The following is an 18,864-nucleotide window of genomic DNA, read 5'->3' on the forward strand; positions in this document are numbered from 1 at the left end:
ATGTTTCTACTCAAAATTTAATTCCAATTACTAGGATAAACCCAAGTATTACTCTCCAGGGGTATACACTTTAAAATAATTTGTCCAAATGTCAAATGCAATTTTCAAAAATCCTTTCTACAGCAAAATTTTAAACATCTGTAAAAAACACTTGTTTTGAAAGTGGTTTACATTCATGACATTTGACCTTTTATTCCACACATCACAAAATTCAAGTTTCAAATACCATGCAAGCAGGAAATCTGATCATTCCTTCAGTAGCCATCTGCATGGTCCAATATCAAATATTAGTTCTAAGTTGCACTAAGTCATGTGTTACAAATCTTTTTCTGTAGCCTCTATAATTAGTTGTAATTTGTCTATTTTAAATGTGTTTCTTATGGGACATCTGGACTTGAAACTTCCACCTTTCCATTGAAAAAAATACTTAGTGACTGGGTTTTTTCCTTTCCACCTTTTAATACAGGGCACAACATGGGTGGTATAACCAAGTCCAGACTTAAAAAAAAAAATCTAATAACAGATGATTAAGAACTATTGCAGTATTACCAAACATAAATGTAAAATAAAACTTACTACAATATAACTATCTACAGGTTTCTCAAATCAACCTCTCAAATACTTAAAGTTCACAAAGAAAGTTTTCATGAGAATATAACATTGGTCTATTTATTTTCAAGAACCACCTTATTTAAGTTAAATTGGATAATGCAGGTTTAAAATCAAATATTTCATTAATGGAAAAAAAGATCTGAGCCTAATGAATTGATATAACAATTAATTTAAAGAATCTACTTAAGGGGCTGGGGTTGTGGCTCAGTCATAGAGCACCTGCCTAGCACAAGTGAGGCACTGGGTTCAATCCTCAGCACCACAAAAAGATGAATAAATAAAGGTACTGTGCCCATCTACAACTAAAAAAGTGTTTAAAAAAAAGAATCTTCTTAAAATAAGAAATAATTTTAATAACTCATAAATAAGTCAAATTTCACAGAAATTAAAGTTATACTTAGGATTTGCTAAAACTACCTTAGGGTTCTCATGAAAAACAGTCATTTTAATAATATTTATAGGGACTGGGAATATACCTTAGTGGCAAAGTGCTTGCCTAGCCCTCACAAGACCCTGAATTCGATTCCCAGCACCAAAATAAATAAATAACTTATCAATTCACTTAAAACTAAAAAGTAAATGTTAAATATGCAAGAAAAAAATAAAAAAATAATAATAATAATGACACACTACTACAAGATGAAAGTGAAACATACTTCACAGAATACTGCTGTCCTGACCTGCTGGGCTTCCTGAATAGGAAAAATTTTGGCACATACTCCTCTCATACACTGCTGGTGGAACTGCAAATTGGTACAGACAATATGGAGAGCAGTATGAAGATTCCTTGGAAAACTGGGAATGGAACCACCATTTAACCAGCCATCCTACTCCTTGGTTTATACCCAAAGGACTTAAAAACACCATAATACAGGGACATAGCCACATCAATGCTTATTGCAGCACAATTCACAATAGCTAAATTATGGAACCAACCTAGATACCTTTCAGCAGATGAATGGATAAAGAAAATGTAGTATATATACACAATCGAATATTACTCAGCATTAAAAGCGAATAAAATCATGGCATTTGCAGGTAAATGGATGGAGTTGGAGAATATTATGCTAAGTGAAGTAAGCCAATCCCCAAAAACCAAATGCAGAATGTTTTCTCTGACATAAGGATGCTGATTCATAATGGGGATTGGGGGGAGGGGGATGGGGGGGTCAGCATGGGAGGAATAAACAAACTTCCCTGAAAGAGGAGGAAGTAGAAGAGAGGGGTTACTGGGGTAGGAAAGATGATGGAATGAGATAGACGGACATCATTACCCTAAGTACATAAAACTGGTGTGACTCTAGTGTGTACAACCAAAGACATGAAAAATTGTGCTCTATTTGTGTAATATGAATTGAATTGCATCCTGCTGTCAGATATAACAAATCAGAATTTAAAATTTTTTTTTAAATAGCAGACAGCAACAACAACAACAAAAAAACCTGATTATACCTTTGCAAAAACCATCAATATGAAATGATGAGGGCTAGGATTGTAGCTCTATTGGTAGAGTGCTTGCCTAGCATGGGTGAGGCTCTGGGTTCAATCCTCAGCACCACATGTAAGTAAAAAAATAAAGGTCAATCAATAACTAAAAAACTAAAAATAAAGAAGAAATGTACGATGAGTCAGAGAAGAAATAAATGTCTGATAAAAACCAGTTTCTGATACAAAAATAACAATGAAATTTGCCTTTACGGTAAATATATTTTCATTTTTTCAAAAATTAGCCTGATAGGGCTGGGGATGTGGCTCAAGTGGTAGCACGCTCGCCTAGAATGCATGAGGCCCTGGGTTCAATTCTCAGCACCACATAAAAATAAAATAGACATATTGTGTCCACCTAAAAAACAAAAAAATAAATATTTTTTTTAATTAGCCTGAGAAATTGATTTAGAAGATTTGTAAATAAAGATTCACACTGGTCCTTCACAAAAACTCAAAAATCTTAATCTAAAAATTAGACTGATTTAATCAGGCCTCACTTCCATTGTAAATATAGGTAATAAGCAATATATATTTACTCCTATTAAGGTTATGATCAATAAAGCAAAATTTGTATGAAAATATCCTTTTAATGTTTTGTCCAAATTTCAGAACACCCTTATCTAAATAATTATTACTTTAAAAGGCATGTAAACAAAGTGTATACAGTTATATTTATTCATGTTACAGTGAGTTCTAAAAGTTATAGAAATGTCAGATATAATAAGTATTAAAATTAGTTCACATTCAACAACTAGGTTTGATAATTTCTTACCTGTATTCCATCTTTAAGTTTCAATATGCATTCCATTGTATTGATGGTTATTACCACTGGTTCTGAACCCAATTTTGTCCATGGTACATGAATTCTCAATTCATGAATATGTCCACTTAAAAAAGTGAAGGGTAATTTCAGTTCCTTAAAACACAAAACATTAAAGTTAGTAAGCACTTAATATTTTTTATCCTTGTATCCAAATTCCTTTCTTAAAAGAAAAATAAAATTTCCAATTCAAAATATTTCATTCATCACTGTTTATCACAAAGCAAAATTAAATAACTTATTAAACTATACTTTATGATAAACCACAAAAACTTATTATGCAACTTACATTTAATAAGTTACTTAAACTCTCTAGGCTTCAGTTTGCTACTCTGATGAATGAAAATGACATACAGTATATGGTCTATGATAAAGGTTCACATGTGGTAGTGGTAGCAGTCATAAAAATGGATCAAAGCCCTAGACAGCAGCACTCCTTGAGAAAACTGCAGTTGTCTTAAATTTCTAAAATATGTCCTCAAAAGGTATCTGCGGGGCAAGTTGAAAGGGGGACTGAAGCGGAGAAAGGAGAATGACCTGACTAAATAAAAACTGACCAACTACAAAAAACAACCTATGTACTTTGCCTAATTGAAGAGTTTACCTCAGTACTATTTGGTCATAAATTTCACATTTTTCTGATTGCTTTCTATTATTACTTGACAAAACTTAAATATGATAGCATAAATCTTCATCATAATCACTTTATACTACTTTGTTCCACTCTGGACAAAACTTTTGTTACAAGTCAACAAAGGAAAAAAGACTATATTTCTATCACATTTTTATAGCTATTGCAACTATGTGCAACAGTTAATAAAAATTATTAATTTTATCCCCTCCACATCTACTTGGTTTAGCAAAATACCAAATAGAGCTAAATACAGGCAGAATGGTAAAGTGCTTACAACCAGTAACTCTACAGCCAGCAGACATGGACTTAAATCCAATCTCTTCCACTTAGTACCCAATTACACTAGGTAAATTGTTTCATGTATCTGTGGCTCCTTTCATTATCTGTAAAATTTGAATAATTATAATCTTTTGAGGATTGAATCAATTCATTTTATAAAGTGCTTAGAACACTGGTCTTCCTCATACATAAATCATTATAAAGATGCTAAATATCATTATTATTATTATTATTACTACTAATATTATTATAAAAGTGTGGGTCTAATTTATGTCTTAAACTAGAGACTCTAAGGCCAGATTACTAAAAATTTATTGTCACTACCATTTCTAATGAAATGTTGTCACTGTTCTTTCGGATGGAATGTCACAACTTTTAACTACTTATTATTATATTAAGTTTAAACATGCAGTAATTATGTCAAGCATTATATAGCTGGCACAAATTAAATACTAATCAGTGTCTGCAACAAAGAAAGTATTTACTAAGCACTTACAATGGAAGAGGCACCATTCCGAGCACCTTACCTGCATATAACCATTTAATCCTAAGAACAACAAAATGTAAATACTATCAGCCTATTTTATGAAGAAGAATCTGAGGCATGAAGGGTCCAGTAACTTCCCCAAATGAAACAACAAGAAAAGCCAGAACTGAAAACTGAGACATATGACGCTAAAATTCTTTCTCTTAACCACTAATAATATTGCCTTTATATTACCATTATGATTATTGATTACATTTACACTGGCTATGTGTTTCATTGGAAAATGAGTGGATTTTATTTCCATCTCCACCACCCTTTGACTTATGCAACTCTGATACATTTGCAAAATGGCTACCAGAATTGCAGTCTATAGGCACAAATTTCATTTTCTCAGGGAGAAGTTAAAAGATACCCAAATTAAACTTAAGAACTTAGTGCCATAATAATGTTACTCATCAGTTTAGCTACTAACAAATATTAATACACATGTTAGACATGGAATTTTAAAGCATATAGCCCATAGTGGAGATCTAACTAAAATTCAACACTTATTATCCCTGGTACCAAAAAAAAAGAAAGGAAGAAGTCAAATTATCACTGTTTGCAGATAACATGATCCTATACTCAGAAGATACAAAAAGCTCTATCAGAAGACTGCTAGAATAAAAATAATTCAATAAAGTAGCAGGTTACAAAAACAACAAACAATAATCAATACCTTTCCTATACATTAGTAACGAATCTGCTGAAAAAGAAATCAGAAAAACAATTCCATTCACAATATCATCTAAAAAATATTCTCTAGGAATAAATCTAACCAAAGAAGTGAAACATCTCTACAATGAAAATTATAAGGCACTGAAAAAAGAAATCAAAGAAGACACAGGAAAATGGAAAAACCTCCTATGATCATGGTAGGCAGAACTGTTACTGTTAAAATGGTCATATTGCCAAAAGAAATATACAAATTCAATTTTGATGGGGATCAAAACACCAATGACATTCTTCACCAGAACTAGAAAAAAACAGTTCTAAAATTCACTTACAGAATAAAAGATCCAGAAGAGCCAAAAACTCCACACCAAAAAAAAAAAAAAAAAAAAAATCAATGCTGAGGCATTGCAACACCTGATCTCAAATTATACTACAGAAACAACCACCATACTGGATCAAAATGGACATGTAGACCAATGGAACAGAAGACTTAAAGACAAACCCACCACACAGATATCAGATCCTTGACCAAGGTGCCAAAAGATATATATTGGAGAAAAGACAGCCTTTTTTAAAAAAAAATTGGTGCTGAGAAAACAGGTTCTCCATACAAAGAAGAATGAGAGAAGAGTCTTATCTCACCATGCACAAAAGACAACTAAAAATGGAAGTAACCTGAAACTATGCAACTCCTAGCAATTAGGAAAATGCAAATGAAGACAATACCTCATCTCACTCTAGTTACAATGGCAGCCATCAGCAAAACAAACAATAATAAATGCTGGCGAGGATGTAGAGAAAAAAGTACACTTTTACACAGTTAGTGGGATTGTAAATTAGCATAACCACTACAGAAATCACTTCAGAGGTTCCTTAAAGACTAGGAATAGAACAACTATGTGACCCAACTCCTATATTACTCCTGATATTTATACTAAAGAATTAGTCAGCATACTGTAGAGATACATGCATACCCAGGTTCACAGCAGCATAATTCAGAATAGCTAAACTATGAAACCCATTTAGGTGTCCATCAACAGATGAATGGATAAAGAAAAAGTCATGTATATATACATAACAGAGTTTTATTCAGCCATAATTCTTTATGAAATTATGTCATTTGCAGGAAATGGATGAAATTTGAGAACAATATCTTAAGCAAAATAAATCAAAATCAGAAAGTCAAGGGTTGTATGCTTTCTTTTATATGTGGAAGCTAGAGTGGAAAAAGGAAAAAAAAAAAGATGGAGTAAGGGTGAGTCTCATGAATATCAAAGGGAGATCAACAGAGCAGAGGAAAGGAACCAAGAAGAGGTAGGAGGGGAGAAAGGGGGAAAATATGGGGAAATGATCTTGACCAAATTATATTGTTATATTCTGTGCATGTAAGAAAATATAACGGGCTGGGGATGTGGCTCAAGCAGTAGCGTGCTCGCCTGGCATGCGCGGGGCGCTGGGTTCGATCCTCAAATAAAATAAAGATGTTGTGTCCCCCGAAAACTTAAAAAGACAAATATTAAAAAATTCTCTCTCTCTTTAAAAAAGAAATTTTTATATATATATAAAACAACAAATCCCATTATGTATAATTATAATGTACCAATAAAAACATACGGAAAAAATAAACATTACAACTTTAGTAATCTCAGGAAAAAACACTAAAATGTAATGACAATTTTATCTCTATAAAAATAAGATACAAAATAAATAAAATATAAAATGGTCAATTAATGAATAACATAAAACTTACAAAAAACCAAGCTCCAAAATACATAAAGCAAACTCAAACAAAACTCAAAGGAGAAAGAGCTAATAATATTGGATGAAGAGTTTAATATCTCACAATAATGGAACAGACAAAAAATCAGCAAGTTCATAGAAAAACCTGAAAAATATCAACCAAATACAGTTAACATCTACAGACTTATAACTGCAATCAACAACTGCAAAAAATACCTATTCATCTCAAAGAAAATGAGAAAACATCTGAACTGAATAGAAATAAAAACACAATACATAAACATTCATGAGATGCACCTAAAGAAATGTATAGTTGTTAATGGCTATAACAGAAGAAAAATATATCTCAAATCAATAACTAACCTTCCACCTTAAGAAGAAAAATGAAGTAAACCCAAAACAAGCAAAAAGGAGAACCACAATATTAAAGGCAGAGGGAAAGGGACAGTATTTACAGTTAAATTATTGTAAAATTATTTAGGAAATGGTGAAAGTACTAAAGACATCTAATAAAGCAAATATGCATTTTGTAATCCTTAGTGTAAACAACTAAAATAATTTTGTAAAGTATATAATTAAAGACTTTAAGACAAGAATAACAACCAGGGTGAAAAAGGAACACATTTCAGGAAATTTTTTTAAAGTATATTCAACAATGAGATATCAAAATATTAAAACTTGTTATGTACTTACCATAATTTTAAGATATATAAAATGAAAACTGACAAACCTAAGAGAGAAGCTGACAAATCCACACAGTTGGGAACATTAACATACCTCTCTCAGTAACTGACAGAAAAAGTAGACAATGGAAACAAACCCATAAGGATGTCTAAGATTTGAAGAACTAACATGAATTAGAAACAACAGATCACTCACTTCTAGAACACTATAGCAACAACTGTAGAATACACACCTTTTGCCAATGGTACATGGAACATTTGCAAAAACAGACCATACACTGAGTCATAAATTTTAATGGATTGGAATCATAGACTGTGCTGATCACAGGTGAATTAAATTAGAAATCAATGACAGAAAGTTGATTAGCAAATTTCCAAATGTTTGGAAATTAAGCAATATATTTCTGAATAACCCACTGATCAAAGAAATCAACATAAAAATAATAAAAATGTATAGTTGTTAACTAGAAAGATACAAATTTCTGTGTGACAGAGATAAATATTTGGTTAAAAAGAAATTCATAACATTAGATGTATATATTTGAGTAAAAAAAGGTTTAAAAAAAACAATGACGTTAAGTTTTCTTAGATTCTCAAGAAGCTAGAAAATAGTAAATCACAAAGTGGAAAGAAATGAGAAAAAAATGACAAAACAAAAAGTTAATCAAAACCAAAACCAAAAGTTAATCCTTTGAAAATATTAATATTTTGATAATTAATAATTTTAAAATTAATAATATTTACTGATGAGTTCCTAGCAATATTGATGAAGAAAATACAAATTATCAAATGAGGAATGTAAAAAGACATCATTATGATTCCACAGGTATGTTGTTTTTAAACAATTTTAAAATAACAAAAAAACTTTATATATTTAAATAGGATGATTTAGGGCGGGAGTAAGCAAATTTTTTCTGTAAAGAGAGAGCAATATTTGGGCTGGGGCTGGGGCTCAGCGGTAGAGCGCTCGCACAGCATGTGCGAAGCACTGAGCCTCAGCACCACATAAAAAATAATAAGGAAATGGAGAAATTCTCTGAAAAACAGTCCTATATCTTATTAAGGAAATTAAATCAATAATTTACAACTTTCCAACACGACACAGATAACTTCACAGATAATTTTTCCTACACTTAAAAAACTAAAAAGCAGGGGCTGGGGATGTGGCTCAGTGATATACAGTGCTTGCCTAGCATGTGTGAGGCACTGGGTTCAATTCCCAGCACCACAAATAAATAAATAAAATAAAGGTCCATCAACAACTAAAAAAATTTGTTTTAATTACCTTACATGCACAAGGCCCTGGGTTCAATTCCCAATACCACCAAAAAAAGGAGAAAAAACAACAAGAACTTTATGAGTAATTTGGCAAATGATTTCTTAGGTATGACATGAAAAACGCAGACAACAATAGAAAAAAAAAGTGGACATCATCAAAAAATAAAACTTTTATGCATCAAAGGATACTATCAACAGTAAAAGGCAACCCAAAGAATAGGCAAAAGTGGGCTGGGTTATACTCAGTTGGTAGAGGGCTTGCCTAGCACATATAAGGCACTGGGTTCTGTCCTCAGCACCACATAAAAATAAAATAAAGGTATTGTGTTCATCTACTATAAAAAAAAATAGGAAAAAATATTTGCAAATCAGGTATTTGATAAGAGATTGACAGCCACAATAAATAAAGAACTCCTGCATCCCAACAAAAATAACAATAATTTTTTAAAAACCTGACTCAAAACTGGGCAAGGAACTTAAACAGACATTTCTCCAAAGATGACACAAAAATAGCCAATTAGAGCCATGCACGGTGGCACATGCCTGTGATCCCAGTAGCTCACTAGGCTAAGGGAGGAGAATCTAAGCCTGAGGCTAGCCTCAGCAACTTAGTGAGACCCTGTCTCAAAATAAAAAAAATTAGAGGATTGGGGAAATAGTGCCCATAGGTTCAATCCTCAGTACAAAAAAATAGATGAAGAAGAAGAAATAAATACTAAGTATATGAGCAGGTGCTCTCAGCAACACTGTTCATAAAGGAAATACAAATTAAAACTATATACCATTTTGCACCCATTAGAATAACTATAATAAAAAAAAAAAAAGAAAAAAGTGTTGACAAGGATATGGAGCAACTGGAATCCTACACATTCCTCAGAGGGATTTATAATGGTGCAATCACTGTGGAAAACAATATTGCAGTTCCTCAAAAAAATTAAATGTAGAATAACTATAGGCAGAGAGGTTGGAGGGGAAGGGAGGGGGCATGGGGTTATTAATGATGGTGGAATGTGATGATCATTATTATCCAAAGTACTGATAAGAAGACACGAATTGATGTGAATATACTATGTATACAACCAGAGATATGAAAAATTGTACTGTATATACGTAATAAGTATCGTAATGCATTCCGCTGTCGTATATAAATAAAAAATTAAAATTAAAAAAAAAGAATTACTATACAATCTAGTAATTCCACTTCTTGGTACATACCCAAATGACTTGAAAGTAGGATCTCAACGAGGTATTTTCACACTTATGTTTAAAGGGTATTTTCACAAGGTGTTTTTACACTTATAGCAGCATTATCATAATAGCCAAAAAGTAGAAACAATCCAAGTATTCATGGATGGATAAATAGATGAACAAAATGTGTTATATGCATACATACACAATGTTATATGCATACATACACATTAACAATGAAGGAAATGCTGACATATTTCTATAGTACAGATGAGTTTTGAAGACAATGTGAGTAAAATAAACCATTCACAAAAGGACAAATATTGAACAATTCCACTAATATAAAGTATCCAGAGTAGTCACATTCATAGAGACAAATGGAATGGTGGTTCCAACAGGCTGGGAAGATATGAAGATAGAAGTTAATTGCTTAATGGGTACAGAATTTCAAGTTTAAGAAAATGAGAAAGTTCTAGATTTGGATGGCAGTTATGGTTTCACAAAATCTGAATGTAATTAATGACACAGAACTGTACACTTAAAATGGTTAAGATGGTAAGTTTTGTTATATATAATGTAAAAATAAACAAAAGGAAAAAACTAACGCTACCAATCTTATTTTCTAGAGATTATGAGAATAAGAAATACTTCATAAATAATCTAATGAAGCCAAACTATCTGATAATCAAAATGTGGTAACCACATCACAAAAAAGAAAAATGTTAAGCCATTATCACAAACACAGATGCAATGAAACTAAACAAAATCCAACAATATGGAAAAAGGGGACCATAACAACTAAGGTTTATTCTAGGAATGCAAGATTAGTTTAATTAAAAACTCAATGTAATTTATAACATTAACAAAATAAAAATCAAATATGAAATCATTAAATATTTTACATAATTCAACATTCATTAAAAATTCATTGGAAAGTAGAAACAGAAGACAATTTCCTTATCCCAATAAAGGGTGTTCACAACTAATACAATGACATAATATTTAGTTCCCATCAAAGTTGGGAACAAAAAAAAAAAAAAATCTATTCTCACTATGTCTACTCTACACTGTAAGAGGCCCTAGCCAATTCAATAATGAAAAAAAAAAAGAAAGAAAAGGTACAAGGTAAATAAATAAAATGTTATTTTATTTTATAATGAAATAAAACTCTCATTATCTTCAGATAACATGATTGTCATTCCCAAAGAATCTAATAAAAAGCAGGACACATTGGAGTATTACCAGCCATAAAAAAGAATGACTTTATAACTTCTTCGGGTAAATGGATGGATCTGGAGACTATCATGCTAAGTGAAATAAGCCAATCCCAAAAAAAAAAACAAAGACTAAAAGTTCTCTCTGATATGCAGACGCTAACACACACTAAGTTGGGGGAGGGAGGGAATAGAAGTTCAGTGGATTAGACAAAGGGGAATGAAGGAAAGGAAGGGAGGATGGGAATAGGAAAGACAGTAAAACGAATTAGACATAACTTTTCTATGTTTATATATGAATACACTACCAGTGAAACTCCACATTATGTACAACCACAAGAATGGGATCCTAATTATAATGTTATACTCCATGAACATATATCAAAATACACTTTACTGTCACATATATCTAAGAAGAACAAATTTAAAAAGTGTTAGACAAATTAGAAAGACAAAAATTTCATAAGACATGAAAGATCCTAACTATATAGAAAAAGATAGTGGATCTCAATAAAATTATGAACTTCTATTCATCAAGATAACTGTAAGAGATTAAAAAGATAAGCCACAAACCAAGAGAAGATACTGAAAAGCATGAAAATATGTATCTGGCAAAGAACTCATCTTCCAAATATTAGAAAAATTCCTAGGGATTTGGGTATAGCTCCATGGTTAAGGCCATGGTTTCAACCCCCTACCCTTACCATTCACCCACCCCACAAAAGTAACTCCTGGAGAGATGCAAAAACAGAAAACCCATTTTAAAAAAAAAAAAAAAAAGCAAAAATCTTGCTAAGCACAGAAGCGCACACCCATGATCCCATCTATCCAGGAGGCTGAGGCAGGAGGTCTACAAGTTCCAGGCCATCCTCAGCAACTTAGCAAGACCCTGTCTCAAAGAAAAAAAAAAAAGCCACAGATATAGCTCAGTGGCAGAGCAACCCTAGATTCAATCCCCAGTACTGCAAAAAACTTAAAGAGAATTTACAAAAGAGGATATCCAAATGGCAAGTAAGTATTGAAAAGAAACCATTCTCATCATTAGTCATTAAGGAAATACAAATAAAAATTACATGAGATATCACTACATACCCATCAGGAAGGCTAAAATTAAAATAACAAATGTAAAATAACTGGAATTTTCATACACTGTGAGACTGTAAATTGATAAAAACCACTTTGCAAAATTATTTGGCAGTATATATTAAACACATGCTTACTTCTTAAGTATACATCTACAGGAAATTAATACTTGCATCCATCAAAATACATGTACAAGAATGTTCTCTGAATAGGAAAGTAAACCATGGACTCTTTATGCAACAGAATACTATAGGTCAGAACTGGGGCTGTAGCTCGGTGGTAGAGTGCTTGCCTAGCACATGTGAGGCACTAGGTTCAATCCTCAGCACCACATAAAAATAAGTAAATAAAATAAAGGTATTTCGTCCATCTACAATTTAAAAATATATAGAAAAAAAGAATACAGGGTTGAGCTATAGCTCAGTGATAGAGTGCTTACCTAGGTTGTGTGAGGCACTGGGTTTGATCCTCAGTACCACACAAAAATAAACAAATAAAATAAAGGCATTCTGTCCATTTACAACTACAAAAAAAAATTTTTTTTAAAGTAATACAATAGGGCAATATGAAGAACTACTGTTCATCCAACAATATAAATTAATCTCACCTATAATGTTCAATGAAAAAAAAAAGCCAGACACAAATGATTCCAATATATTTGACACTTAATAATGAACAAGGGCTGGGATTGTAGCTCCATGGTAGAGTGCTTGCCTGGCACATGGTGAAGCACTGGGTTCAATCCTCAGCACCACATAAAAACAAATAAAACAAAAGAAAGGTATTGTGTCCATCTACAACTAAAAAATACATATATATCTGTATATATACATATACACATATATACATAAAGAATGAATGAAACATCTATTTGACAGATATCAGATTATCAGTCATCTCTTTTAGGAGTACGAATACTGAATACAAAGGAACAGGAAAAAGCTTTTGCAGTACTATTAGAGTGCTGGTAGTCACACAGGTGTATATAATAAAAACTGAGATTTGTGCTTATTAAGAAAAATAAAACAAAAAAATTAAGACACTCAATTAATCTGAGGGGAAAAAGAAGCCAAGAGTTTCTTAGTGTTAATTCTAGATTATTCAATAATGGAGCAGGTGGAGGAAGAGAAAAATTGATAATCGTCACCATCAGATTAAGTATTCCCTCATCACCTAAAAGGCAGCAGGTCTCTGATTCTTTAGCTTCCACAGATACTTTGTATCCTCAAATGTAACAACTGCTTGGAATATGTTACTATTAAGTGTACTAAATGAACTAATAAATGTGAACTATGTAGTTCACTTCAGATCATAGTCACATTAAAAGAAACTAAAAAGAAATGGCTTAGTAAAGAGACTTTCAATTTTACTGCCATTCTCAATCTGTGTCTACTGAGTTCTGTGAGGATACCATGGGTAATGTCATATTTCCTACTGGAAGAACCTTTCTCAAGATCTAATCTTACTGTCTTTCACACTCTTCCACTGTCCAAAAAGGAAAACAAGAAAGTAATATTTTGCAGCTTCAGACATAATTTTGAAATGTACATTATCCCCTCCCCATCGAGGGTACATCTCCAGTGTCCTAACACTTAAGAATTAACAGTTTGAACAATTCTGACAAGAACAACGAAAACATTTTCCTATCAACTGAAACAACTTTGGGGAATACTATTGTTATAAACCCTTACTAAAAGAAACCATTAAAATATATATGTAAAATAAAGTATCTAGTTTCAGGGAAGCCCAAAATACGTTAGCAGAAAAAGTACATTTTTTTACAGCATAAAGGCAAAGCACAGAAAACAGATTATGTCCAAAAAAAAAAAAGTTTTAAATGTTTCTAGTCAATGACAGCTACACAGCTTACCTGTTCTAGCACATCTAACTTTAACTCGAGCTTGCTGAGAACCACGTCTCCACCCCATAGTGAAAGCTGTAAATCCGAAGGTTTTAAATTCTTGATATAGCGATTCACATAGCTCATTAAAATTGGAGTTACATATGACTCCAACATCTTTTAAGGTTAGGGTCAAAGTCAGACTCTGAAAAGGGTTAACACAGAAACGTTAGAACTGAGTCAGCGGTGCAGCGAGGTTTCTCCAGAGCATTTCTCAGGAAGGACTGGAAAGGCCGAAAAGCAGCAGCTCGCCAACTACCACAGCAGAGAATATTCAAGCGGACTCCCAGCTACGACCACTACTTCTCCACCACTACAATTCGCCTCACCTGGCCTGGCGAGGAGTGGCAGAGAAGACAGCGGGCCCCCTGGAGTGAGAGGAGGAGAAGCAAGCTCCCTTAGGCTGCCGCAGCCCTTCACCAGCCCCGCCACCCCGCAAGGCCCTCGCCTCCCGGAACCCAGCCAGATCTTCCAACATTGAACCAGAACGAGAGCCAGGCCCGCTCCCACTCCCACCACCGCGGCCACAGCACCCCACCCTCTGGAGAAACTCACGCCAGAGTGCTGTGGCGTCTCCTCCACCTCGCGGTACCTGGCATGCGCCCCCGGCGGCGTCGCGGCTCTGGTACAGCGCCACTTCCGGGTGTGCCTCAGTCCGTGCTCAAAACAGTACGTCTCTGCCGCCTCTTCTCCCACTCAGCAGCCCCTCTAGATTTCTCAGGTCTTTGAAGCTAATGGGTCGTCTTGAAGAACTCTTAAAAACGGTTAGCTTGCACCTCGGCACCAACCATAATAGCTGTCAGGACAAAGCTCTAGGAAGTGCCTAGGGCAGGGGGCGGACCGGTAAAGTGGAGACACCCGAGATCCGGAAGTGGCGCTCCCGAGAGTTGGTGGTTGAGGGTGTGGGATCGCTGCACCCAGGGCTGTTCCCGAAGTGGAGGTCAATCTTAGGTGGGCCAACGCTAGGATCCATAGGTCCGTGACTGCCGGGGAGATGGTCCTAGTACTTCAGACCCGGAAAATATATATATAATTGTTTCTCTGGGGAAACCGACGCAGTGAGCCAGGCCGCAGGTAGGAGGAGGGAGGTAGAGGGAAAAATTTAAATTTAGGCCCGAAGTTTAGTTGACGGAAAGAGGATGGATGTAGAAAAAAATTGAAAGGATTAGGATGTACACCTTTGGAAGATGCGTTAAGATTAAACAGGCTCGAGTGTTTTTTTGTTTTGTTTTGTTTTGTTTTTGTTGTTGTTTTACTTTCACGAAGCATTGGTAGAGTATACCCTACTTTGCTGAAGCAGGTGCAAGATTTGGGGGAACCGTAAGATTACAATCTGATATGAAACTTCAAAAAAGCCGCTGGAATATCAAAATGAAGGAAGGCAGAATGCTAGAGACAACGTGAAAATAGTTGTTGGGAATGAATTCTGAAATTTGAAGATCAGTATTGGTTTTTGCTAGGCTATTTTGAATGTATGAAATACACCGTTCCTTGTAGCAGCTTGCAAGCTATCAAAGTCAAGGAACACTGACCTTATAGGAATAATAGGACATGCTACCTAATTTTTTTATCAGCTTATTTTTAGCAACCTCTGAAGAAAACACCTACCACTAAACTTTGAAAATAGACATTTCTTGTAAAGTTATTTAATACCTACCCTTGCCTAAAGCACTTTACTGAAATTCAAAAATTGATTTCTTGAAAGAATTTTAGTGACTTCAGGAACAAAGAGGCATAAATAAGAATGCCAAGGTGTTTCGACTTTTATTAAGGAAAATAAGTTTCATGCAAAAAGAAAAGGAATAGCAGCCGGTTGCTAATTCAGAGCAGCTGCTTCCTCATAAAAACCTCGATGAATAACTCCAACAATTTGAGTATTATAAAAACTTGGTAAATTAGACAAATAAAGTAATTTCTTAGTTATCTGCTTCACTTGAAAAGCAAACAGGTTGAAGCCATGACTAAGAGGTTTTAATATAAAGAAAATGATTCCTCCCTCTAATTGTGGAGCTCTGGGTAGTCTACACTAGGATATCCGCGTCTTGTCATTTTTCTAGAGAAACAGAAAAGGACCTACTTTTATTTTGCGGTAGTCTAATAAATAAAAACACTGTATTAGGATAAATTAACCAGATAATTAAGATACATAGCAGGAGATACAAGACTTGACATTTTTAAACTAAATAATAGAATGTTAGACATTTTTTGTTCTAGTATGCCATTTTTCTCTTGGAGCTAACAAAATATTGCCAAATTGCTGGCTTAGGGAAATCATCTGGGTGCTGTTTGTTTGCTCTTAAGTATCAAAATTTAATAATTTCAGGGTTCAAGCCCCAGCACCACAAAAAAAAAAAAAAAAAAAAAAAAAAAGTAGTTTCAGCCTGCATCTTTTTCTGTGAACAGTCAAGGTAAATATAATTCCTTTTCACTAGTATGTTTCACTGCTCGTTATTTTTTTTTTAATAGTCAAGTGGGCAATCTTTTCCAAATCTCCCACAGTTGTAAGTCTTTTTATTATACAACTTTTGTCCCCACAAATATTTTTAAGTCTCCTCTAGAAGACTTTGAGGGAAGTTGATTAACGAATAGTTCTACAGAGGCAGGCTTTGATCTTAGGAGAAAACTGTGAAGTTTCTCACCATTAAATACATTATCAGTTGTAGGATTTTTAGACATAACTTTAGCAAATCGAGGACATTCCAAACTATTGCTAGCTTACTAAGACCTTTTCATGAATGTCAGTTTGATTTTGTAATATGCTTTTTCCGCATCTATCAATATGATCTGTAATTTTTCTTCTCTAGCATGTTGATGTGATAGAGTACATTAGTTGATTTTTGTACATTGAACTAGATTTGCATACCTGGGTTAAATCTCAGTCCTATCTTAGTTGTCACTGACAAGATGCCTAAGATAATCAAAAGGAGGAAAGACTTATTTTGGCTAATAGTTTCAGTCCATGGTCACTTGGATCTGTTGTTCTGGGTTGGGGCAAGGTAGAACATCATGTCTGGGTGCATATGGTCAATCAAAGCTGTTTATCTATTAGGAACTGGGAAGCAAAAAAAAGAGAAAAAGGAAGAGACTAATATCCCCATCAAAGGTACATCTCCAGTGACCTAACTTCTTTTCACTAGGCTCCACCGTTTAAAGATTCCACCACCTCCTACAGACTAGTGACCAAACCTTCAACACATGGCCTTCAGGGGACATGTACAACCCAGAGCATAACAGGCCTTCGTGTATAATTTTTTTTACATTACTTAATTTAATTTGTTAATATTTTGTTGAGGACTCTTGAATCTATTCTCCTGAGAGATATTGGTTTGTAGTTTTCTTATACTGTCTTTATCTGGTTTTGGTATTAACAGTTATGCTGGCTTCATAGATGAGTTAGGAAGTTCAGTAAGAGATTGATTCAGTAAAATCTTCTAACTTCTTTAAGAGATTGTAGAGAATCAGTATAATTTATTCCTTAAATGTTTGGTATTATTATCCACTGAGCCCTTCTGGACCTAATGTTTTCTGTTTTGGAGAGTTATTATTAACTCAATTTCTTCATTTCTGCTACAGTGTTTTCGCATTTCTTTTTTCTTCTTTCATACAATGTCCATTTCTCTGCTTATATTATCCAGCTGATTTTACATGTTGTTCACCTTTCCATTAAAGCCTTTAGCATATTAATAGGTTTTCTTAAATTCCTGGTCTGATAATTCCAACATTCCTGCCATCTCTTACATTAGGATGAAGAGACAATTTCTAAATGCCTTATATGCCAGACCAGAAACTGGAAATCTTTAGGTGAAGTTTTTAAATACTTAAATGGTGAGTGGAACAGGTAGAGAAAGACTCCTTCAGTTTTCTTCTATGAGTAGTATATGTATGGGATATGGGCACCTTGCATATTACGTGGTAATTAAAAGATCATGGCCATGATCGACTTTAACAATTATTCATAAATCTGTTTCCATTTCCTCCTATGTAGATGGCTAGATTATTCTTCAGCCTTTCTTATAGGTGTTATTAAGTAACTGCATCCTGATCATCTGAATGTGGACAGAAGTGATATAAGCACAGGCCTGGCTCATAAAAAGCCTTCCATATGATAGCCTCTTTCCTTTATCACCAAGCTGAATTAATAGGATGCAGAGAACTCCAGGACTGAGGAAATAACAATGACAAAAACAAGGAGTTAGTCTACGAATCATTTTCTAGAGGAATACAAACTGATAATTGGTAATATCTGGAGGATTTTACATAATTGAGAAATCAGCTACTGTTTAAGTTATTGAGACATTTCATAGCAGAAGGAATTATTTTAAATAATAGAGATGAACTGAACTTAATTCAACTTTGTTATTTCAGGAACACTAAAATTATAACTTGATTTACTCATGAAATGATTGAAGTTTGATTAAACTTTAAAATACACTTACCTAGACAGTCATTGAATTACTTATTGAATACTTTTTACATGTTATTCTTTGTTACATTTATAACAAAACAAGAGAACTTGAAACTCAGATGCAAAATGGTAATTTTGCATTATCAGTGGCCACAGCCAATCAACCCAAGTTTTCTGATTTCAAGTAACATTTCCCCCACTTCCCACCCCACCTTTTTTTTTTTTTTTTTTTTTTTTTTTTAATTTGGAGACAGGATCTCACTAAGTTACTTAGGGCCTAAGTTGCCAAGACTGGCTTTGAACTTGAAATTCTCCTGCCTTAGCCTCCCAAGCCCCTGA

At 33.8% G+C, this 18,864-nt stretch overlaps 1 protein-coding gene across 1 annotated transcript in view; it reads right to left on the bottom strand.

Annotated features, from left to right (window-relative positions):
• Positions 1-14,734, bottom strand: part of Vps13b (vacuolar protein sorting 13 homolog B) — a 720,349-nt gene extending 705,615 nt beyond the window's left edge. Inside the window, exons 1-3 of the mRNA XM_077801386.1 lie at positions 14,676-14,734; positions 14,091-14,265; positions 2,873-3,016 (exon numbers count right to left, since the gene is read on the bottom strand). Coding sequence (XP_077657512.1) covers positions 2,873-3,016; positions 14,091-14,237 — 291 coding nt within the window. The 5' untranslated portion in view covers positions 14,238-14,265; positions 14,676-14,734. The remainder of the gene's footprint in view (positions 1-2,872; positions 3,017-14,090; positions 14,266-14,675) is intronic.
• Positions 14,735-18,864: the final 4,130 nt, after the last annotated feature.

The sequence above is a fragment of the Urocitellus parryii genome, chromosome 7, assembly GCF_045843805.1.
Source record: "Urocitellus parryii isolate mUroPar1 chromosome 7, mUroPar1.hap1, whole genome shotgun sequence".
NCBI lineage: Eukaryota > Metazoa > Chordata > Mammalia > Rodentia > Sciuridae > Urocitellus > Urocitellus parryii.